The 25,335-nt window shown below is 49.4% G+C and overlaps 1 protein-coding gene across 1 annotated transcript in view; it reads left to right on the forward strand.

The window, feature by feature from the left end:
• The window catches only part of plbd2 (phospholipase B domain containing 2), an 88,671-nt gene that overhangs the window by 39,899 nt on the left and 23,437 nt on the right, over positions 1 to 25,335 (forward strand). Inside the window, exons 4-7 of the mRNA XM_038790579.1 lie at positions 154 to 254; positions 3,643 to 3,857; positions 12,963 to 13,057; positions 17,080 to 17,240. Of these exons, the coding sequence (XP_038646507.1) occupies positions 154 to 254; positions 3,643 to 3,857; positions 12,963 to 13,057; positions 17,080 to 17,240 (572 nt within the window). The remainder of the gene's footprint in view (positions 1 to 153; positions 255 to 3,642; positions 3,858 to 12,962; positions 13,058 to 17,079; positions 17,241 to 25,335) is intronic.

Genomic DNA, 25,335 nt, shown 5'->3' on the forward strand with positions numbered 1-25,335 from the left:
TTTTGACTGATGGAGTTGGGGAAATTGGTAATATCGAAACAAGAAGTTATTTTGAAGGGGTTCAGGTAGAGATTTTCCAAGATAAGGCAAAAGAAGACTAAGAATGTACCACCCAGACTTTCAACATAAATATCTATGTTTTATATGTATTAGGTGAGATTGATATTACTTCAGCTACAAGGACTGGAGGACAGCTATAATAATCACATTGCATTTCCTCAAGGAAAGTTCAACATTCGTCCTTTTGGATTTCTGTAAGTAGTTTGTTCTATTACATTCTGTGCACTTTTGTTTCAGTTAACGAGGATATCTGATTTTACTGAAATATTTATTGTTGAGTTGCTTCCATTATCTATCCTCCCTTGTCCCAAATAAATCAAATTAATGGATGTTCCTTCGAGTTAAAATAAACATTTCAGCTTCAATAAACTTCAATCTTGCAGTTGTTAGAGTTTTGTTAAGTAATGGTAACAAGGGGTATAGATCAAACGTTGGTAAATTGCATCAAGTGCAAACCAGTCATGATCTAATTGAACAACGCTGAATGTCCTCCTATGTTTGTATTTTCATGTACCTGGGGAAATCATCTTTTAAAAATCATTTTCCGCCCTGTTGCTATCTCGTAAACCTTTCTGTATAAGGCCAACTCTTAGAAGCTGCAGAGTCCCAGTTTCTTCAGCTATTTCTCATAACTCAACTATGAGACTAGGGGCGCGATCTAACCAAATTTGTTCTAAGTGTCGTCGCGAGTGGGAAATGGCAGGCGTTTCCCGACAGCTGACCTGCTGACACCGTCACCGGTATACAACGTTAATTAGGCCATTTAACGATGCCATACAGGCTTCACGCCGCAAATGACTGATTCGCTGGAATTGTGCCTGGCAGCTCCCTGCTAACGAGGGGGAACAGCTCTTAAACCGATCCCCCAGAACAAACCCAGACAGCACATAGAAATGCCACAGCGTAGACCAACTCCATGATTCGGGGATGGCCAGGCTCATGGACAAGATCGGGTTCAGACGGGATACCCTGTTCTCCCGAAGGACTCGGAGGGTAAGTCCCATGCCCCCCAAACACAATACCGCAACGTGTCACATCTGGGCAGCATGGTAGCACAGTGGTTAGCACAGTTGCTTCACAGCACCAGGGTCCTAGGTTCGAATCCCGGCTTGGGTCACTGTGTGGAGTCTGCACGTTCTTCCCGTTTCTTCCGGTTTCCTCCCTCAAGTCCCAAAAGACATGCTGTTAGGTAATGTGGACATTCTGAATTCCAACTCAGTATACCCGAACAGGTGCTGGAGTGTGGCAATGAGGGGCTTTTCACAGTAACTTCATTGCAGTGTTAATGTAAGCCTACTTGTGACAATAAATATTATTATTAAAAAACAGATGGAGGCAGTAATGTCCAGGGGAGACAGCAGTCGGAGTTCTGCTGGATCCCAGGACCCCCTGCTGAGTCTCAGTCAGACGCTGAGCCTCTGGATCAGCTATCCCGGAGCTGATGCAGACGATTCCCCGGAGAGGGGATGTCAGTGACACTCCAATGTCTCCATAACTGGTTGGAGAAGTCTCAAAGGCTACAGGCACTGGCAATGCTGGCACCGAGGCTAACACTGCTTGGGTGGTCACTGCAGTGAAAAGCCTGGAGCAAATCCCAGCAGCATGAGTGGTGGTGCCCGTGGCATTGCTCAGTCAGTGACAGCCATGGCTGAGTGCCTCGACAGCATGTCCGAGTCACTGGGGGACCTTTCCGAGGTGCTGCGGAAAAGGTCCTGGTCGTTGGTTGACATGTGCCAGTCTCAGGTGGACCTGGCTGGGGTGCTGTGGAGAAGGTCCCAGTCTCCGGTGGGTATTGCTGAGGTGTTCCAGAGCATGGCTCAGTTGCTGAGGACTGTGTCTCAGATGCAGATGGACACTGGCGAGACATTGCAGAGCAGGGCCAACTCGTCGAGGGCATTGACACCATTGGCGCAGACATTGGGGAGCCAGATGATACGGGGTATCCAGAGCTCAATCTAGCTGCCCCTCTATCCCGAGGTGACCCCCAGGACCCTACGGGCACTGATTGGTAAGAGGGAGACCGACTCGGAGTGTCCCCATGGAGTGCTGATGGTGGTCACCAGCTCTCCTGAGTCCACCCCACCTGATAATGGCAAATCCCGGGGTCAGCTTGCGGAACAGGGTGACACAATGAGGCATGGGTAACCACCAGGTCGGACGGGGCCCTCCGGCCCCAAACCCCACAGAGAGCCCCGCCAGAGGCATCAAAGGCTACAGGACGCGGTAAACAGCAAGTTGCATCCTGGGAACACACCTAGATGTAGGGTAGAGCACGGAAGACTAAGCAGATAGAGGATCACTGTGAGGGTACTGGGTGGGGAGGGAGGGTGGCACCATCGGGAGCTAGGGAAGGCTGGGATCACAACTGTACACCATTACTATCTTTACTCACGAAACATGTGAAGCCTCTGTCACGTTATTGCGCACTGTGGACCCACATGCATCCCCCTTCCCTGGTCGCCCTTGCCCTCCACCGAGCTCCCAGCTACCAGATCTGCCCACCTCATCACTCTCCTGCCTTGTGCATTGACCCGCTAACAGTGCTGACGCAGGCCCATCACCCTGGAGTGACATTACACAGACCCTGGGATGGTGGAACATGGCGATTGTGGGGCGGGGGAAGAGGGTGGGTAATGGGTGGATGAGGGGACGATCGGGTGGGGGAGGGAAGGGAGGGGGTAGTGTGAGGCATGGTGGGGATCACGGACGGTGGGGAAAGTGGCTGGGAAGGATGGAGGGGGAGAGATGGTGGATGGAGCCACGTCCTAAGAGATGTGGGCGTGGATCTCGTCCTCCAGGCCCTCCTGGTCCGACTCCTCCTCATCCTCCTCCTCGGAGGTGGCTGCATGTTCCTCTTCCCCCATCTCCAGCAGGTTGGCTGCTGCTGTCCCAGGTTGTGGAGGGCACAGCAGACCACCACAAAGCGGTTAACCCTCCTGAGGGTGTACTGCAGTGCACTACCGGAGCAGTTGAGGCAATGGAACCGCATTTTAAGCAGTCCGATGCATCGCTCAATTATACCAAAGTGGCCAAATGAGCTTAGTTTTTTCGGGTCTCTGCATCAGTCACCAGCCTCCGTACTGGCGTCATTGGCCAGGTCCTAAGCTGGTACCTACGCCTCCAGGCCTGCAGCAGCACCACGAGGGCAGCTTAAGCGGGGTCCAGGATATCATCCATGATGTAATATCTGTAAGAAATCAGCTGTGACTTCCACCGGCTCCCTTTGGTTCCCCCAGCATCCCCTGCCATCCCTCAGGGTGGTACCCCACAGGCCCTGCCGCATCTTTGGGTTGTTGGAGAATGTGCAAACTCACACGGACAGTGACTCGGGGCCACGATCGAGGCCAGGTCCTCAGCGCTGTGAGGCAGCAGTGCTAACCACTGCACCACCATGCCGCCCTTTATTTCTATTATTAACCTAAACAACAGGAGAAAGTGAGTCTGCAAACCTGGTGAAAACTGTGGTGATTACTAATAATTCTGAGGGAAAGTGCAACATGCTGTTTTTGTTGCAGTGTTATCATGACCATAGGTTAACAAAAGGTTTGTTTTCCCCTATTTACTTAATAAATTACATTGCAGTCTCTTTCAGATGGCTGGTGACTTGGAGGATCTTGAATTAGTATTTAATAAAACTGACTCTTCAAAGGCTTTTGGTTCGGGGTCATGCTCTGCCCTCATCAAACTGTTGCCAGGCAACAAAGACCTCCTGGTATCTCATGACACCTGGACCAACTATCAGACAATGCTGCGAATCATCAAGAAATACAAGCTGTCCTTTAAATTCACCCCGGGAGGTAAGCATGCAAGTTTGATCTTTTGTAAAATTGTTAAATTACTTCTGCGGGGCTTTCATTTCTCAATGCACAGCCTCCCTGAACTTTAAAACGTAATTCACACGAAAATAACAGAGATCAAATCATAAATTTCATGACAGGTAATGTTTAGGCTGATTTGGATTTAGGTTTTTTTTTAAAAAATAATTTTTATTGAAAGAATTTTTTACATGAAGATATTTACCCCAACTAACTATAAAATATTACAAAATATTCCCTCTTAACAAATATCCCCCCCCCGCCCGACCTCGCGCGCACGTTGTCCCTCCCCCCCTCCCCCTCCCCCAAAAACAAACAAAGCAACAATCAACCTCAAACATGAACTGCGAGCAAATTTGCCCGCATTTCAACCGTAAATAACCCACCACAACCGTTGTTGCCACCCCCCCCCCCCTCCCCCCCCCCCCCCTCCCCTCCCCCCCGGGTTGCTGCTGCTGCGACCTCTGTACCCTATCTCTGAGCCAAAAAGTCGAGGAAAGGCTGCCACCGCCTGAAGAACCCTTGTACCGACCCTCTCAGGGCGAATTTGACCCTTTCCAACTGAATAAAGCTTGCCATGTCATTAATCCAAGTTTCCACGCTTGGAGGCCTCACGTCCTTCCACTGTATTAGTATCCTTCTTCGAGCAACTAGGGACGCAAAGGCCAGTACTCCGGCCTCTCTCGCCTCCTGTACCCCCGGCTCCACCCCAACCCCAAAGATCGCAAGTCCCCATCCTGGTTTGACCCTGGATCCCACCACCCTCGACACCGTCCTTGCCACCCCCTTCCAGAACTCCTCCAGTGCCGGACATGCCCAAAACATATGGACATGGTTCGCTGGACTTCCTGACACATCTGTCCTCACCCCCAAAGAACCGACTCATCCTTGTCCCCGTCATATGGGCTCTATGTAGCACCTTAAATTGAATGAGGCTAAGCCTCGCACACGAGGAGGAAGAATTAACCCTCTCCAGGGCATCAGCCCATGTCCCATCCTCTATCTGTTCTCCCAGCTCCCCCTCCCACTTGGCTTTCAGCTCCTCTACTGATGCCTCCTCCGCCTCCTGCATTACTTTGTAGATGTCCGATATCCTCCCCCCTCCGACCCAGACCCCCGAGAGCACCCTATCACTCGCCCCCCTACTGGGGAGCAAGGGAAACCCTTCCACCTGGCGTCTAGCAAATGTCTTCACCTGCAAATGTCTAAACATGTTTCCCGGGGGGAGCCCGAATTTCTCCTCCAGCTCTCTCAGGCTCGCAAACCTCCCATCTACAAACAGATCCTTCAGCTGCCTGATGCCCACCCTGTGCCAGCTCTGAAATCCCCCGTCCATGTTCCCCGGGATGAATCTATGGTTCCCTCTTAACGGTGCCTCCATCAGACCTCCCACTTCCCCCCTGTGTCGCCTCCACTGCCCCCAGATCTTGAGGGTGGCCGCCACCACCGGGCTCGTGGTGTACCTCGTGGGAGGGAGCGGCCATGGCGCCGTTACTAGGGCCCCTAGGCTTATGTTGCCACAGGACGCCCTCTCCATTCGTTTCCAAGCTGCCCCCTCCCCTTCCATCATCCACTTGCGCACCATCGATACATGTGCCGCCCAGTAATACCCCGAAAGATTGGGTAATGCCAGCCCTCCACTATCCCTACTCCGCTCCAAGAAGACCCTCCTCACCCTTGGGGTGCCGTGCGTCCACACGTAGCTCATGATGCTACTCGTCACCTTTTTGAAGAAGGCCCTAGGGAGGAAGATGGGCAAGCACTGAAATAAAAACAAAAACCTCGGGAGGACCGTCATTTTAACGGACTGCACTCTGCCCGCCAGCGACAGCGGCACCATGTCCCACCTTTTAAATTCCTCCTCCATCTGTTCCACCAGCCTGGAGAAGTTCAGCTTGTGGAGAGTCCCCCAGTTCCTTGCCACCTGCACCCCTAAATATCTAAAACTCTTTCCTGCTCTCTTAAACGGGAGTCTCCCGATTCCCTCTTCCTGGTCCCCTGGGTGTATCACAAATACCTCACTCTTGCCCAAGTTTAGCTTGTACCCCGAAAAGTCCCCAAATTCTGCTAGCAGTTCCATCACCTCCGGCATTCCCCCTTCTTGGTCTGCCACGTATAGCAGCAGGTCGTCCGCGTATAGCGATACCCGGTGCTCCTCCCCGCCCCTTGTCAGCCCTCTCCACCCCCCTGAGCCCCTCAGTGCCATCGCCAACGGTTCAATTGCCAGTGCGAAGAGCAGGGGGGACAAGGGGCACCCCTGTCTGGTCCCCCGGTGGAGCCCAAAATACTCCGACCTCCTACCATTCGTCACTACACTTGCCTTCGGGGCCGAATAGAGCAGCTTCACCCATTTAATAAATCCCTCCCGAAATCCAAACCGTTCCAGCGTCTCCCACAGGTACTTCCACTCCACCCTATCAAATGCTTTCTCCGCGTCCAATGCCACCACTATCTCCGCCTCACCCTCCACTGCCGGCATCATGATGACGTTTAGCAGTCTCCGCACGTTCGTATTAAGCTGCCGCCCTTTCACAAAACCCGTCTGGTCCTCGTGTATCACCCCTGGCACACAATCCTCTATCCTGGTAGCCAGGATCTTTGCCAGCAACTTGGCGTCCACATTCAGGAGCGAGATAGGCCTATATGACCCACACTGCACGGGGTCCTTGTCCCGCTTCAAGATCAGAGAGATCAGTGCCTGCGACATTGTCGGGGGCAGAGCCCCCCCCTCCCATGCCTCGTTGAAGGCTCGTACCAGCACAGGGCCTACCAAATCCGCATATTTTTTGTAAAATTCCACCGGGAACCCGTCTGGCCCCGGCGCCTTCCCCGTCTGCATATGCCCAATCCCCTTGACTAGCTCCTCTAACCCTATCGGCGCCCCCAGCCCCTCTACCAGCTCCTCTTGGACCTTGGGGAACCTCAATTTGTTCAAGAAGCCCTCCATCCCCCCTCCCCTCGTCGGCGGCTCTGACCGATACAGCTCCTTATAGAAGTCTCTGAAGACCCCATTTACTTCTGGCCCCTTCTGCACTACGTTCCCACCCCTCTCCCTCACTCCCCCAATTTCTCTAGCCGCATCCCGCTTGCGGAGCTGATGCGCCAACATCCTACTCGCCTTCTCCCCATATTCATAAATCGCGCCCTGCGCCCTTCTCCACTGTGTCTCTGCCTTTCTGGTGGTCAACAGGTCGAACTTAGCCTGCAAACTGCGCCGTTCCCCCAACAGCCCCTCCTCTGGTGCCTCCGCATATCTCCTATCCACGTCCAAAAGCTCCCCCACCAGCCTCTCCCTCTCCTGTCACTCCCTCCTTTCCCTATGTGCCCGTATGGAGATCAGCTCCCCCCGGATCACCGCCTTCAGGGCCTCCCAGACCATCCCCACCTGCACCTCCCCCGTGTCATTAGTGTCCAGATATCTTTCAATGCTCTTCCGGACCCTCTTACACACCTCCTCATCCGCCAGCAACCCCACATCCAGGCGCCACAGCGGACGCTGGTCTCGCGCCTCCCCCATTTCCAAATCTACCCAGTGTGGCGCATGGTCTGAGACCGCTATGGCCGAGTACTCCACTTCCCATACTTTCGGGATCAGTCCCCTGCTCAATACAAAAAAGTCAATTCTAGAATAGACTCTGTGGACATGGGAGAAAAAGGAATACTCCCTCGCCCTCGGCCTCCCAAACCTCCAGGGATCTACCCCTCCCATCTGCTCCATAAACCCCTTTAACACTTCTGCCGCTGCCGGCCTCCGACTCGTCCTTGAACTCGATCTGTCCAGCACGGGGTCCAGCACTGTGTTGAAGTCCCCCCCCCATGATCAGGCCCCCTGCCTCCAGGTCCGGAATGAGGCCCAGTAGGCGCCTCATGAAGCCAGCGTCGTCCCAATTCGGGGCATACACATTAACCATCACCACTTTCTCCCCCTGTAGCCTACCCTTCACCATGACATATCTACCCTCTTTATCCGCCACCACCTCCGCCGCCACGAACGACACCCTCTTCCCTACCAGGATCGCCACCCCCCGGTTCTTTGCGTCCAGTCCTGAGTGGAACACCTGTCCCACCCACCCCCTTCTCAGGCGGACCTGGTCCGCCACCTTCAAATGGGTCTCTTGTAGCATTGCTACATCCGCCTTCAGTCCCTTCAAATGCGAGATTACTCTCGTTCTCTTGACCGGCCCATTCAGCCCCCTCACATTCCAAGTGATCAGCCGGGTCGAAGGGCAGCCCGCCCCTCTCCCCTGCCGACTAGCCATATCCTGTCACCTGTTCGCCCCGAGTCAGCCCTCCCCTTCTGACCCGCTCCCCATGGCGATGGCGCCCTCCCCCCACCCCTCCGGTCCTCAGCTTCTCCTCCCTGGCCTTTTCAGCAGCAACCCGGTAGCCCTCCCCTTCCCCCCTCCCCCTCCCCCCCCCCCCCCCCCCCCCCCCCCACCCCCCTCCCCCCCCAGGCTAGGACCCTTCCTAGCCGCGATGCACCCTCCATAGTACTTCCGTAAGTCAGCTGGTTTACGCTGACCCGGCTGCCCCTGCCACAATCCGACTCCTCCCGGCATGGGGGACATCCCCCCCCTTACCACCCCTCCTTGACCCCGCTCCAGCGCGGGAAAGGGAGCCATTGCGGACCACGCCCCTTCCTCCCACCCTCCTCCCTCCTCTGCCCCGCGCGCGGGAAACCAGAGGAAAGCCCGCGCTTTCGCCCTGCCACTCCCCACCCCTCCATCTTCAGTTCCACCCCCGTCCCCGATCCCACACCGATAAAAAAAAAAAACCCCACAAGAAACACATACCCCCGGCACTCCCCCCCCACCCCACCCCCCCAACATAACATTATAAATAACAGAAAAAAGAAAAAAACTGGTAGAGAGAAAAAAAGGGTCCAAAAATACAGCCAAGTGAAAATCCAACCAAAAGAAAGCCACGTGTCCAGCTTAAAGTACCAGAGCGGCAACGACCGCCAAGTATCCCCTGGTTCTAGTTCGAGTCCAGCTTTTCTTCCTGGACAAAGGCCCACGCCTCCTCCGGGGACTCGAAATAGTGGTGCTGGTCCTTATAGGTCACCCACAAGCGCGCTGGCTGCAGCATCCCGAATCTGATTCTCTTGGCATGCAGCACCGCCTTCGTCCGGTTGAACCGGGCCCGCCGCTTTGCCACCTCCGCACTCCAGTCCTGGTAGATCCTCACCGTCGAGTTCTCCCATTTGCTGCTCCTCTCTCTCTTGGCCCACCTCAGCACCCTCTCCCGGTCACTGAATCGCTGGAACCGAACCAGCACCGCCCTCGGGGGTTCGTTTGCTCTTGGCTTCCTGGCCATTACTCTGTAGGCCTCCTCCAGTTCCAGGGGCGAAGGGACGGCCCCTGCCCCCATCAGTGAGCCCAGCATTTCTGCCACATACCTCGGGAGGTCCGACCCCTCCAGCCCTTCTGCCAGGCCCAGGATCCTCAGGTTTTTCCGCCTCATGCGGGTATCCATCTCCTCCAGTCGGTTTTGCCATTTCAGGTGGAGTGCCTCGTGCACCTCCACCTTTCCCACGAGGACCGTGGCCTCCTCCTCCCTCACAGCCATCTCCTGCTGCAGCTCCCGAATTGACGCCTCTTGGGTCGCCTGGGCTCCCATCAGCCTGGTGGTCGTCGCGTTCATCGACTCCAGCAGCTCCACTTTCAGCTCCGTGAAGAAGCGCAGGAGAACGGCCTGCTGCTCCTCCGCCCATTTCCTCCAGTCCTCGGGTGCGCCGCCGGCCGCCATTTTGGGTTTCTTCCCCCGCTTTTTTCGGGGAGCTGCTGCCGCTTTGTTTTCTGCCCCACTTCGGGTGACGACCATAAGTTTGCAGGGTTCTCCTCTGGGAACCTTCCCCCACCGGGAATCGTCGTTCCAGCGCCGTTAGGGGCCCTCCAATCGGCCCGAAAACACCTTCCTCGCAGGAGCAGCCAAACGTGCGACTTAGCTGGTCATAGCCGCAACCGGGAGTCATTTGGATTTAGGTTTGTATTGAAACGCGGAATCCATGAGTGTAGCCGAGGTATCCCAGAAGAAGTGAGTTACAGAATGGTCTTGTTCCAACAGTAAAATAACCACAAGTCTGCTGACATTGTAAGCTTCTTTTATACTTTTGTCAGATCTCAGGGGTCCACCAAGGCAATTTCTCACCATATGCCTTTAACATTGGAACTTGTGCTCAATTCAGCCTATACTTCTTGATTAAACATTTCCATTCTCTGCTGGTTATAAGGTTTTGAGAAGTATCAACAATCATGGATTCAGTTGCTACTGATCTTTAGCATAACTTTGTGTATTAACGATTAATCTCTCAGAAAAATCTGAAGGATAGCTGGTGTGGAAATGAAAATTGTCTTTAGAGAGTAGGGGTGGTGCTAATGAATGTGAAGCAGGGCACTGGTGTTCCAGATTTTCTTTCTTCCTTTAAAAACTGATTACGACTTGTGAATAAAACATTTCATTGTAAGTAGCCCTATATCGGGACTCCTGGTGGCAATATGCAGAAGAGCAGTCGCACACGAGGTGGCTCCCACCAGTGAACTTTGATTTAAGCCCTTTTGTCCGATTTGTGGAGGAGATTTGGGTTGGAATTTGATGGGTTAAGAATCCCACGTTAAAGGAATGGCCAAGAAATGCAAGACTAGGCAGCAGCAAAATAAGGAATCGTTGTTGAACTTGGAGGCTTCAAGAGAGTAGCGGAGACACCTGCAGCATCACTGGCCACTCAACTAACCACTGAGATGTTTACAGGCATCGTGATCGGGGAACTTCAGAAACTACGGCGGGAGGTCTCTGAGGACCACGAGAGAGCAATTGAGAGGGCGATTCCCTCTATTCGAGCGGCCTTGGCAAAATGGATCAAGTGGTAAATTCGCAGGGCATGGAGTTAAAAGAGGTGGAGAAGGCTCTTTCAAGGCAAAGTGACCAGATCACCTCCCTGGAAGTATAGATGGCGCGGGTGGCCGATGACAACAAGGCATTACGGACCAAGGTGGATGATTTAGAAAGTTGGTCAACAAGACAGAACTTGAGGGTTCTTCGGCTGTTGGAGGGCTTGGAGGGTCCAAATCTGACAAAGTTTATGTCGGGAGATGATGGGGGAGGGGGAGATGGTGGGGAAGGGGAAATGGGGAAATGATTCCTGAGTTGAATCGCGGCAACAGGTCATTGAGGCAGAAACCCTGTGCTGGTGAGCCACCAGGTGCGATCATCGAGCATTTCACAGTTTTCAAGATAAAGAATGAGTTCTGCAGTGGTAAAAGATTATCGAGACTCCAGATGGGAGGGCCACGTTGTGAGAATCTATCATGATGTTGGAGCGGAGCTGACCAAGAGATGTGCAGCATTCAACAAGGCCAAGGCTGCGTTGTATCGGAACAATGTTTGATTTGCCGTGGTTTACCTTGGGTGCCTCCGAGTGACTTATGAATTGGAAGATTATTACTTTGAGACTCCGGAGGAGGCTGAGGCATTTGTGCAGAAACCATGGACTGGGATTGAGATAGTTGTGAATTATTTTGGTTGGGTGTTCATTGGGCATTTTGGTGCTGTGTGCTTGGATTGTTACTGTGGGTTTTGTGGGATGGGTGTTGCTGTTCTTGTTTCTTTTTTCCTGGATCGGTTTCTTCCAACACCATGCCAGAGATATTTAATGTTGATCTAGAGCCATGTCCACTGGTGGCCATTTTTGGGGTGTTAGACTCGCCACTGCTGCAGATTGGGTTGAAGGCTGATATCCTAGCCTTTGCCTCGTTAATAGTTTGGAGACAAGTTTTGCTTAGGTGGAGGTCTCTTACTCCGCCCAGTGCCTCGGCTTGGTTGCGTGACCTATGTTGATCCTGCATTTAGAGAAGGTTAAGTATGTAATAATAATAGCTTATTGTCACAAGTAGGCTTCAATTAAGTTACTGCAAAAAGCCCCTAGTCGCCACATTCCTGCGCCTGTTCGGGGAGGCCAGTACGGGAATTAAACCCGCGATGCTGGTATTGCTCTGCAGTACAAGCCAGCTGTTTAGCCCACTGTGCTAAACCAGCCCCTGTATATCATTAGGGGGTCGATAGAATGGCACTACCTAAGGTGGCAGCCATTTATTCCCTTTTTTAATGAGTTAGTCACCGTCAGTTGTTAAGGGGTTTAGTTTGATGTTAAGTGGGTAAATTAGCTTGTGCTTGTGATTGTTGTGTTTTTGACATTGTGTCTTGAATTAATTGGTTTATATTATTTTGTTTATAGTGCAAAATTCTCAATGAACAGATTTTTAAACAAAATAATTTTGGGGAGATGAAAATGAACTAGAATCTAAAACATTAATTTACAGTAACAAAATACAATTTCCATGTTGAGAACTATATTCTCCTTTGTGAATTGGTAAAGAGGTTGCAGTTTGTTATTGGTGAGTGAAGAAAATGCTTTACTCTGCACCTGCTTAGGGAGAACTTGGTGCTATTGCTGTATGCATAAAATCGTACCTACCATTCTGGAAACAGCTGCTGATGTCAACAAACTATCCAGGTAGGTGGAATTGTGGGTTGGATGAACCAACTGTTCAGCACTGATACCCAAAGGCAGAGATCATTGGCTTTGACCTTCCTCAAAGTTGGCGGACAGCACTCAAATCGAATCTGCACAGGGCATGTATCATGTGCCCACTTATTCCAAAAAATGAGAGACGACCTGAAGTGCAACTAAAGCCATAGGTCCCAAACAATGGAACAGCTGCCCACCAAGATTTATTGCTGGAGGCACCCCATTTCTCCACTTGGCATCTCTGGAGGCTTTCGAATGGATAGCCAAACTTGACATCTCATTATCAACATTTCCCCACATACAAAAATAAGTATTTGGCACTCCTGTTGCCTGAAGCCTATTCTGTGCCCCAGCTTGCAACTTTGCATAAAGTTTTTTAAAAAGAAATTACCTTTGTAAATGCATCAATTGGAAAATTCCAAAAATATGAATGTTGAAATGGGTGTGTTTAAAATCTGTCTGCAATTGTACCTGTTTTCCCACTGGCACATAGCTTTTTGAAAGAAGAAAGATTAGAGTAATGAACTTCTGGATTATAATATGCTTTTTTGTTTGCTTAGGGGACTCCCCAATACCAGGAGAGGAGCAGGCGTTTTCATCTTATCCCGGGACTCTATTTTCTGGTGATGATTTCTACATCATGAGCAGTAGATTGGTAAGCAATGTCTTTTTTCTATTACATCTCTATTTTCTCAGTTCTTTAATGAACCTTAAATGCCACTTCCAAGCAGATCATCTGTGGCATTACTCATGGTAAGGCATAGGATAGAGTGTTTGATGAATTGTGTTTGGTGAGCATAACATTAATCACCCCTCTCGGGTCCAAAACAACCTGAGATGACGAGCCTTTCTATCGCAGATCTCCTTACCACTCATTCCTATGCCTGTATACTCACCATATTTGTTTGTATTTTACTCTTTCTTTCTCCCTCCTTCCCACCTTGCCCATACGTCTCATTGAGGGGGCACAGTAAGGTCGCTGAATTGAGTTTATAGTGACTACTGGACTCCTGAGCACCAGCACATTCACCTGCTTGTTATAAACATTATAAATTGTGTTCATATATTGCTTTTGATGTAATAATGTGCCCCAAAACACTTCACAAGAGCACAACCAAACCACAATTGCCACTGAGCCAAGGAAGGAGATTTTAGGAAAAGAGGCTGAAAGCTTGGCCAAGAAGGTATGTTGAGAGGTGTATCTCATAAACGGGAATGGGACGTTGCGGCGTGGCCGATTCGGCGGAGGAATTTTTCGGCGGAGGGACGTTTCGGCATCAAATTACCGAATACGATTGATGTGAGGGGTTGATTCATGTCTATAATCGTTCAAATGAGCTATTCTAATTGGCAAATTGTCCAATTATAAGCTTCAGTGCAGCTTCCTTCAGTGATTTCCTTCAGTGCAGCTTCTCTCTCTCTCTTCTAGTCGTAATAGTTCTAATTGCCAAATAGTCCAATTAGCTCTCTCTCGTTCAAATGAGCTATTCCAATTGCCAAATAGTCCAATTATAAGCTTCAGTGCAGCTTCCTTCAGTGATTTCCTTCAGTGTACCCTTTTATTCCAAATGGAAGCGAATGTTTTATCAAAACGTGGAAGAAACAAAGTGATACACGGTGGATACCTTTTTATTTTTGATGCAATGAGCAAAGGTGATCCTGAATTAAAGTTTTGGCGATGTGAACAGAAAGATCGATGTAAAGTGAGATTGCATATGAAGGATGGAAAAGTTATTCGCCAGTTGAATGAACACACCCATGAAGCTTCTGCCCCAAAAATAGAGGTTGAAAAGATAAAAACAACTGTTAAACAAAGAAGTGTTGAAACTCTCGAGTCACCAACCGTTGTGGTAAATGAATGTTTGGCTGGCGCTTCTCAAGCTAGTTTAGCCTTAGCTCCAGACTTGCCTGCAATGCGAAAACTTATAGCTAGGAATCGAAAATTATTAAACAAGGCACCAGCTAATCCAACTGATTTGGAGCATTTAGTTATACCTGAGTCCTATACAGTATATGTTCCCCAACTGGGTGTGGAAGAGAAATTCTTATTGGGAGACACTGGAGAAAGCAATAATAGGATATTAGTATTTGGTAGAATAAGCTGGCTGCAACATTTAATCTACTCAGAAATTTGGTTTGCTGACAGGACTTTCACTATTGCGCCTAGTCTTTTTCATCAGGTGTATGTTATATCGGCTAAGAAGCGTGATGGAGTTAATCCTATAGTTTATGCTCTGCTTCCTAACAAACAAAGAGTAACTTATTTTCGTTTATTTGAGTTACTTAAAACCATCGAACCTAATTTGAGACCGACTTCTATAATTTGTGACTTTGAACAAGCTGCGATTCATGCTCTGCAAGATGCATTTCCCACCGTTCGCATTAAGGGATGCTTTTTCCATCTAGCCCAAAACATGCACAGACATCTTATTTCATGGGGTTTATCTAATCGCTATAAAACCAATTCTGACTTTGCGTTATGGGCTAAAATGATTATAGCACTCGCCTTCGTTCCATTAGAAAAGATGGATGAATACATGGATACATTAGCAGCAGTTCTTCCTGATGAACTAATAGTCTTGTTCCATTGGTTTGAGGATACTTATATTGGACGACTGAATAGGCGGCGAAATGCAAGGATGACCCCTCTTTTCGTTCCCGAGATATGGAACCTTTATGAGCGAACTCTAAATAATGAAGATCGCACCAACAATCACGCCGAAGCTGCCAATCGACGTTTGCAACATGAGCTAGGAATGCATCATCCTTCAATCTGGAAATTTATTGATGCCTTACAGAAAGTTCAGAAAGGACGTGATGCATTTCTCGATAAGTTGACAGCTGGATATCCGCCCCCCAAAAAGCTAAAAAAATATAGAGATGCTGATGCACGAATCAAAAAAGTCATATTGGAAGTTGAATCATTAGACCCTATTGAATTCCTGAGGGGTATTGCTCATAATTACGAAATGAAGAAGTAATTTCTAAGATTAAATAGCTTTACTAGGTTTTTTAGTTAATTGTTTTTTATAATACAGTTTTAGCAAAATTTTAAAGACAGTTTAAATATTTTAAATATAGAGATGCTGATGACGTCGAAATGCCCTGACGCCTAAACGGCTGCGCCGAATAGTCCAATTATTTCCCAGACGCTGAATCGGCCACGCCGAATCAGCTACGCCAAATGGGCTACGCCGAAACGTACCAAACCCCTCATAAACAGTGAAGAGGTGTAGGAAGGGATTCCCAAAGTTTAGTGCCTTGATCAACAGCTGAATGCATTGGCTGTACACGGAGGAATAAAGGAAGTGAGGGATGCACATGCCGAAGGAGTTAGATGAATGCAGCCTTCTCACACAGGATTGCAGGAGGTCACAGAAGTAGGGAGGGACTTGAACAGGAGACTGAAAGTTTTTAAAATCCATGAGTTGGTGGATCAGGATTCACTGCAGGCCGGCGAGTACAAGTGATGGGTGGTGAAAGTAGGCTGTCTTGTGCTGAAAAGATTGGGGGTTGGCCACCTCTGGGTCAAATAGGTGGCGGACAGCCTTGTTCAGCCTGCGATAGTGGCTGGATTAGGTGAATGATCAAGAGTGAAATCAACAGTTAGGGCAAGGGTTTTAGTGCAGGGGGCTGACGCCAATGGCCTTAGTCTTTGTTTATCATAGAAAAATAACGAGCAGTCTGACAACTAAATCAATGGAGAGATTCAAGAGTTGGTGATGAGGTGAGTCTGTGTGTTGTCAGTATATATGTTCAGACAACCCTCATGTCATCAGATGATGTTGCTGAAGGGTAGAATGTGGGTGAGAAATAAAAGGAGACCCAGAATAAATCCTTAGGGAACTCTAGAGGCAATGGGGACAAGAAGAGATTCTGTGGTGACAGTTCGCTATGTGAAAGTGAAATGAAGCACGGGTTGTCCCACTTAGTTGGGCAAGGGAGGAGGAGCCCCTGAGAACTGTACAGTTTACATCAGAGGCTGAGGCACCTGCATGTTTTTTATTACAGTTTGATTGTTTCGTTATTCCTGTGACCTTGGATTGGATTGGATTTGTTTATTGTCACATGTACCGAGGTACAGTGAAAAGTATTTTTCTGCAAGCAGCTCAACAGACCATTCAGTACATGGAAGAAAAGGGAAGTTAAGTTACAAATGGATCTGTTGGGGAGAGCTTGCAGAGAGTCACCTCGCTCCGGCGCCATCTTGAATGCAAGGAAATACTTGAGGAGGTAACAAGCTTGGAAAGTTTTACAGTTAGGTTGGGGGGGGGGGGGGGGGAGAAATCTAGGATACTCTGTAGATTGGATTGGATTGGATTGGATTGGATTAGCTCATTGGGCGGGGGGGAGCGTTGCTACTTATGCATGTTGTTTGGAACAAGGTTTGATTTTCTTTACATGTGTGAAGGGAGGTAGAATTCTCATGGCAGCTGATTCTGAAAGTATGTGACTTAGTGCAGCTTTTAGTAAAAATGTAAGTGGAGAGAAAGGTATCCAAGATTACCAACAAAGAGAGTAGCAATAGCTAATTAAGGGGAAAAAGAAAATCAATAAGGAAGGGAGAAAGTGACATTCTTCATCACATCGATAACCACCACAATTTGAAAATTGAAGTGCTGAAAGATTAATATGATGCATTATTGAAAATTATATTGCTTTCATTTTTCCTGTTAGGTTGCCTTAGAAACCACAATTGGGAACAATAATGCGCAGTTGTGGAAGTTTGTGCAGCCTGTTGGTGCTGTGATGGAGTGGATAAGGAATTTAGTAGCTAATCGACTGGCTGACAGTGGTGCGGAATGGGCTGGAATTTTTAAGAATTACAACAGCGGCACGTAAGATCTGTCAATTTAATTGTCTTGTATTGTACCACACAGCTTTTTAAAAAAATCATTTCTGGGGTGTGGGTGAGTTGGCACAGTTAGCATTTATTGACCATTTCTATCATGGGAGGGATTTTAATGCCCCGCACCGCATTTTACATAGCGGTAATTTTCATAACGAGCCTTTTCATCACAAGACAGCCTACTTTCACCGCCCACCACTTGTATTCACAGATCAGTAATTTTCCTCCTTTTTAATCACATTCAGGATCCAGTTTTAAATACAAGCTGATGTTTCTCCTTATCCTCAAATGAAATTACTCAGCCCCGAAAATCTTGCATCTCTCTCTTTTTGACATGTATCAAAATGCTTAGTGGCATCAGAACAATTAAAACTGTGTAAAACAAATTTTGTATTTCCCTAACAAGATTTCTACATGTGAAAGTTTAGTTCAGAGTTACTTGCTTTTGAATGACTTTCTCATTACATTCTTGCTACTTAATTGATTTCCATAACTTCAAGTCTCAGGAAGGACTCATTAAGTGGAAAGGGTGACTAATTAAGGGCCCTGTCCAATGCCAAGGACTTGGTAAATGGGAGAATCGTGGACTTTTGTCTCGTGTGATTGAGTTTAAGTACATCCCAAGTATATGTTAAGTTCTATTTAATAATCTTTATTTTTATGTAACAATATCCAAATACATGTAAAATGCAAACAGCAATCAGGGGTATTTTAGACTTGGAACCAATTAAATTGAATTCAGTCATCAGAAAGCAAATATCACAATTGGATTCAGCAAAGCATCTGTGGTGTCAATGATACATCAATTCTGAGGAAGATAAAGCTTGGCAAATGCATCTTGGGTTTTTTGAACAAAGTATATTTACAGTTATGTACACAGAATAAAATATATATATATAGAAGAGAGGAAAACACACACAAAAAAACTGATAGGGTATAATGCACTAGCTCAACAACAGCAACTCTGTACAATTGGCAATATTGTTTTTTAGCACATAAGTAGGCACCTGTTTGTGTGGGGGGGAACTGGGGAGGTACATATACATTTGGGTGCCGGAGAAACAATTACATTGGTTATGTCCAGAGAGGGCAATATGAGAATGGATCTGATGTTGGTGTTGTTACTTGCTTCTCCCGGACGGTTTTCGCTGCAGTTGTCGTCTCGCATTCACCTCTGCTGCAGCCGTTCGTCCCGTCTTTCGCCTGGATTTTCCTTGTTCTCTGTTCCTGTAGATGCCAAGTTTGTTATCATTTCCTGTGCGCTTCTTCCGGTTATCATTCCCTTGCCCCCCCCTCCCACCTCTCTGGTTCCCCTCTATTGTTCCCTGTCTCCTCCCTCTTCTTCCTCCCTCCCCCCTTCTGCCCCCTTCCCCCCCCTTCTTTCTTTTCTCTTAGGTTTAGCTTTGAGTGGTGCTGCTGACGGCCAGCCGAACAGGATACTGCGGCGGGCGATCAGGAAGGCAAAGGCAAGGGCGTCCGCCCTCTTCCCCAGGAATAGATCTGGCTGGTCTGATACCCCGAAGACCACCACTTTTGGGCATGGCTCCAGCCTCATCCCCTACCGCTTTGGACATTGCCTCAAAGAAGGCTGTCCAGTATCCCGCAAGTCTGGGGCAAGACCAGAACATGTTGGCGTGGTTGGCCAGGCCTCCTTGGCACCGTTCACATCTTTCCTCCACCTGCGGGAAGAACCTAGTCATACGAGTTCTTGTTAAGTGGGCTCTATGTACCACGTTTAGTTGCGTCAGGCTGAGCCTTGTGCACGTGGAATTGGAGTTGACCCTATGCAGTGCTTTGCTCCAGAGTGCCCACCCTGTTTCAATCCCCAGGTCTCCCTCCCATTTCTTTCTTTTTGCGTCCAGTACGGTGTCGGCCCTTTCTACCGGTCGGTCATACATGCCGCTACAGTTCCCTGTATCTAGGATGCTTGCGTCCAGTAACTCTTCCAGTAATGTCTGTCATGGCGGTTGTGAGTACATCCTTGTCTCCTTTTGTAGGAAGTTTTTGAGTTGCAGGTATCTTAGCTCGTTTCCCCTGCTGGAATTTCTGTCAGTTCGCCCAGTGTTGCGATCCTGCCGTCCGTATATAGGTTCCTGACTGTCAGTGTCCCTCCATCCTGTCCCCACTTTTAAAGGTGGAGTCAGTCAGCGCTGGTGTGAACCTATGGTTGTTGCAGATGGGAGCTTTGTCCGACATTTTGGTCAGGCCAAATTGCTGCCGTAGCTGGTTCCAGGACTGGAGGGTGGTTATCACCACCCGGCTGCTGGAGTGTTTTTTGGGTGGGGATGGGAGTGCTGCCCCCCCCATTCGAACGCCATGATTAATTTGTCTAGTTCTTTGAAAAAGGTCTTGGGGTTGTGGATCGGGATAGATCTAAGGAGGAAGAGGTATCTGGGCAGTACATTTATTTTGATCGTCTGGACTCTCCCCACGAGGGAGAGTGGGAGTGTATTCTAACTTTGCAGGTCCTTTTTTTACTTCCTCTGTCAGACTGGTGAGGTTCCATTTGCAGTCATGGGCTATTTGGATCCCCAGGTAGCGGAATTTGTGTCAGGCTTGTTTAAACGACAGTCCGTTAGTGCTGCCCCCCATACTTGTGGGTGTACCAGGAAGATCTCGCTTTTGCTCATGTTGAGTTTGTAGCCCGAGAAGGCGCCAAACTCTTTCAGGAGCGCGATGATTCCGTCCATGCTGCTTTGTGGGTCTGAAATGTAGAGCAGCAGGTCATCAGCATACAGTGAAACTCTGTGCTCTCTGCCACCTCTTAGGATCCCTCTCCAGTTTTTTGCTGCTCTGAGCGCGATTGCTAATGGCTTGATTGCTAGAGCGAAGAGCAGCGGGGACAGTGGGCATCCTTGTCGGTGCCCCTGTGCAGCTGGAAGCATCGGGAGTTGGTGTTGTTGGTCCGTACGCTCGCCATGGGAGCGTTGTATAGGAGCTTTACCAAGAAGTGAACCCTGTTCCAAGCCCAAACCGGTCCAGTACCTCGATGAGGTATTTCCATTCAACCCTGTTGAAGGCCTTTTCTGCGTCTAGGGAGACGATCAACTCTGGCATTCTCTCCCCGGATGGGGTCATTATCACTTTCAGCAGGCGCTTCATGTTCGAGGTTAACTGTCTACCTTTGACGAAGCCCGGCTGATCTTCTGCGACCACTTCTGGTACGCAGTCTTCTAGCCTTTTGGCTAGGATTTTGGCCAGTATTTTGACATCTGCGTTCAGCAGTGAGATGGGTCTGTATGACCCACATTCTGTTGGGTCTTTATCTTTCTTAGGTATCAGCGAGATTGAGGCCTGTGCTAGCGTGGGTGGCAGTGTGCCCCTCGCTAGCGAGTCTGTGAACATCTCCCGCAGGTGCGGGACCAGCGCTGTCACAAATGTTTTGTAGAAGTTCGCCGGGAACCCGTCAGGTCCCGGTGCCTTCCCCGTCTGCATGGAGCTAATGCTGTCCATGATCTCTCCCAGTGCTACTGGTGCTTCCAGGTCCCGTTTTCTGCCCTCCCCCACGACTGGTATGTCCAGTCCATCAAAGAACCGTTTGATCCCGGACTCCCCCATTGGGGGCTCTGAGGTGTACAAGGCCTTGAAGGTTTTGTTAGTCTTCTCTGGTTCTGTATCTAATGTGCCTCTGGCATCCCTGATTTGTGCAATTCTCTGGTGGCTGCCTGCTTTCTCAGCTGATGTACCAACAGGCTTTGTCTCCATGTTCGTATCGGGTCCCACGTGCCTGGCGGAGTTGAAGCACTGCTTTCCCGGTGGAGAGCAGATCAAAGTTCCTTTGTAACTCTTTCCTCTCCGCCAGGAGCTCTACGGTCGGGGCCTTGGAGTATTTACAGTCTACCTCCAGTATGGGGTCGACCAGCTGCTGCCTCGCTGCCCTTTCCTCCCTATCTCTTCTCGCTTTGAAAGCGATAATTTCCCCTCTTACTACGGCCTTTAGCGCTTCCCAGAACATGGAGGGTGAGACCTCCCCGTTTTGGTTGTTCTTCTATGGCCTGCAATATCTTTTCGTTGAAGGCCTTGTCAGCTAGTAGGGCAATGTCCAACCTCCATGTGGGGCGTTGGGCCCTTCCCATCTCCAGTCTCACATCCATGTAGTGTGGAGCGTGTCATTCCCCCCTTTTTAAGCATCCTCCAAAATATGTTACAGGCTTAAAACATATCTGTAAACATATTGGATGTGATCCTCAGGCCTCATTGCACTCTCACTCGTGCGCAACGAGGCTGGTGAATAATGGGAGAGGCCAAAAACGAGAACCGCACCAGGCGCCAAACCAGACAGAACGCCATAGGTGAAATTGGGTTCTCGCAATAGCGTGGCGAGAAACCAATTATCACTACTTCAGCCCTATTTCCATACAATTAACAGGAGTGACCCCATATCCAGCGGCCTCCCCAACAAGTGGTCACACTGCCGCCGATTAGTACTCTTTCTGAAAAACGTGAACCTGACCGAAGGGCTTCTGCAGCGAGCCAAGGACATAGCTCACAGGCAAAGAGCCCACGTCGCTGGGCTTGCCACCCCAGTGCTCGGCAGGGTGGGAAACCCTCGGCTGGGGGAGGTAGGACACCCTCTGCAGGAGTGGGCCACCATGTGAAGGAGGGGAGGGGGGAAGCGCAGGGTTGGCAACCCCATTTGGCACCAGCATGCCAACCCCTGGATCATGTGTACCGTAGCCTCTGTCCATCTGCCCCACCGACCACCCATAACCCCCACCGACTGCCAAGACCTCTGGCCCTGCAGTTGAAGGCTATTGCTACTAGCGAATTGGCAATCATGGTTAAGTTAGCACTTCACACAACCCAGGTGGATTTGAGAATTCGAGTTCTTTTTGCCCTCAGTCTGGTCTCAGTAAATATGCCAAGTCGGATTGTAGGTATTTTATTTATGCATCTTGCAAGCTGACTCACTCTGCCAGAGTCTTGTTGAGTCCCCAGAGTGAGTGGGGCACAAAATAAAGACTTCGTCTCATGTACATTGATACAAAAAAATGAGGTTACACACACGACCAAATAAGGTAACTTGGCAATTGTAGGGTTTCCATAGGTTCTCTTACATTCCTTAACCTAGCCATATAAGGTAATCTTAGCAATTACTGTTCCCAATAAGCTGCCCCCACATTCCTTTTGCCTGAGGCCCCTGTGATCACCCATCCCCCTCACCATGATACTCCTGACTTAGCCTGACTACCCACCATGCTTCAGTGCCATCCCCTTTTGTTCATTTCCTCATTCCCTCCTTTTATCATTCTCTGATAACTACTGATCCACCCCCTAATATTTCCTCTTGCTGTGTCCCGTATCCGGCGTCCCCCCCTCTTAATCCTCGCCCAGGAAAATTTTACGCTGCAATGCCAGCTCTTGCTGTAATGCCTCATCGTCTGTTGAGTGTTCATGGATCCTAACCATCAAGATTCTAGGGGTGCTTATTTGCTCCAGTGCAACCTGCACTCTGCCTATCATGCATTTAATGATGGCTAGGCCTACAAGGATGCAACCGAGTGCGATGGCCAAGTACATGGCCATATTTATCATCCAGTCCGTCCAACCTCTGAACCCCCAACTTCCCCAGGAACCTGGGTCGTTCATGCCGTCTAAATGGTCCCGTATGTGGTCCATGAATTCAGTGATGTTGGTGGTTAGGTCCTAAACTCCCATGATACATTTTCCCTTTACTATGGCGCATACCCCACCTTCACGGGCCAGGAGATAGTCAAGGGCGTGTCGGTTCTGCATGGTAAACAATCGTAGTTGGGACAATTCTTTTGTTATTGCCCCAAGAGCTCCCAGTGTTTCGTTTCCCAAAATAGTGAGGCCACAGATGAAGTAGTTCCGATTGGTGACCGCCACAGAACCCCCCATGCCCCCCAGAGTCAGGATACTTAGGATTCCCCATCCTGCTGAGTGGCCCCGGTTGGGCGCTAGGACCCGGGGTTTTTTTCCATTCTCTCAGAATTCTGCTGAGACTGCCCGGTGTGTCAGTTGATGGTGTTGGGTCCACTCAGAGGGGCAGGGGACTATGGTGGAGACTAGAGTTCCGATAGCGATTTGTCAGGGAAATGGGGGTGACAAAACATTGGTCGATGTGCCATTAAAGAAGAAGTAGTATCCGTTGTCTGTGTACAAGCTAGCATCACAGCCAGTGTATCGGTTGATCAGGAATCTCCCAGTGGCCCAGTTCATCCAGCTTCTCGATGCCCATTCGGCCTCCCAGGCAATGCGGAAGGCCCTATTTCCAGCAGTTGTGTGAGAGACATTCGCCCAACCACAAAGGAGCTGGAGGCCTGCCCTCAACGGAACGCAGGTGGTGTGCCAGACGCATTGGGCTAACGTCTGGGTCACATGACACTTCCGTTCAGTACAGGTGGAGAACAGACATGCTATATCCTCTTCCACCTCTGCCACCATACATCCGTTCCCCTTTCAAACCAAACAGTTTTCGTATGACCGGGGGTCTCTGTTGGGAGAGAAGTGGTTGGGTATGTATGCCTTCCACCTTTGGAGCTTGTCATATTGTTAATGGGAATTATCCTGGGGAAGGGGAAGGAAAATTGCCTGTAGGGCTGAATCAGTGTCGTAAGGGAGAGTAACCTGCTCGGGCGGTGTCTGGGAACGCTGGCAGTGAACCACCGCTTGGGGAGTTCCCCAGAGTGGTGAAACCAAAAATAATCTGGCCACCGACGCGGGGTTGTAACAGACAACCCGTCCTTGGCCATACATGCGGTGATCGGTCTGGAGGAAGAGATTCATGGTCCCCAGGTCCCCTTCCTTTTGGGTTTAAAGTGAAGTGAATCGGCTTTCCGATAACCCACATTCCCGTCGTGCCTCCCGCTTTACCCTTTCCGTCTTATTACGATTTTCCCTTCCGCTCGTGCAATCTCCACCTATCCCCTCCTCTCGGCATGATTTTACCTTTATGGTACCAGTCTTGTTACATCCAAAATCAAATTTACATTTAGTCCAAAAACAGGGCAATGTCCATGCAGCTTTTCCTTCCAATCGTCTGAACCGATGGAGTTGTTTCATTAGTCCCTCATTATTCGTTAACCTGGTGACCTTCCATGAGCCGGTATCATGCCCCCGTGCATGAGGGCACTGGAGAACGTCACCTCTGCATTGGTGAAATGTCCTTGTAGGTTGGTCACGACGACAGGATGAAATAACGCTTTCCCTCCCCATTCCCGCCTTTTGGAGCACTTCGATCGTGACAAGGTAGAAGACGGCCCAGGCGGCCCGCATCCAAACCAACATGCTCCAAACCTGTAAGACAGTGCTGGGGAAAGGAGGCAGGTTAGTGACCAACCTTCTTGCAGTGGTGGAGGTGGACCCAAGCACTCCTCCCTTCTACTTTAGCTGCAGTGGGGGTAGTAAGGAAAACTTGAAAACTTTCCGAACCCAATTTTTCATCATGACATAACTTCCAGGCTGCACTTGAGGCGAGCTAGACAATAGGGTCGATGTCAAGTGAGCCGCTTTAACCTGACCATAGAGTTCCTTGAGAGCTTTGGTGAGGGATACGACATAAGTCATCATTTCTTCAGTCATGTGGTGAAACTGAACCAGTTTGGGGACCTTTTGGATCCAGGGGGTTTTGAGGGGCATGCCATAAAGGATCTCTGCAGGAGAGAGTCGGGCCGGCCCTGCAGGTGTAACCCGCAGCTGGAAACGGGCCACAGGGAGCAACTTAAGCCATGTTAACCCCGTTTCCACTCTCAGTTTAGCCAACTTGGTTTTGAGAGTCTGATTGTGTCTTTCAACGAGCCTGGCAGCCTGTGGCCTATATGCACAGTGCAACTGTTGGCGTATGCCCAGTTGGGAGCAGAACTCCTTGTTAATCTGACCGATAAAGTGGTGCCCGTTGTCGGAACTTAACTGAGCGGGTATTCCGCACCGGGGAATGATTTTTCTCATTAGAACCTTAACCGCAGTAGCAGCTTTGTTATCAGTAGTCGGATATGCCTCAATCCATTTGCTGAATACGTCCACAATAACCAAAACATATTTATAACATTGACATCTTTCCAACTCAATGTAATCCATTTGGAGCATTTCAAAGGGACCACTGGGCAACGGGGTTTTCCCCA

The sequence above is a fragment of the Scyliorhinus canicula genome, chromosome 1, assembly GCF_902713615.1.
Source record: "Scyliorhinus canicula chromosome 1, sScyCan1.1, whole genome shotgun sequence".
In the NCBI taxonomy this organism is placed as follows: Eukaryota; Metazoa; Chordata; class Chondrichthyes; order Carcharhiniformes; family Scyliorhinidae; genus Scyliorhinus; species Scyliorhinus canicula.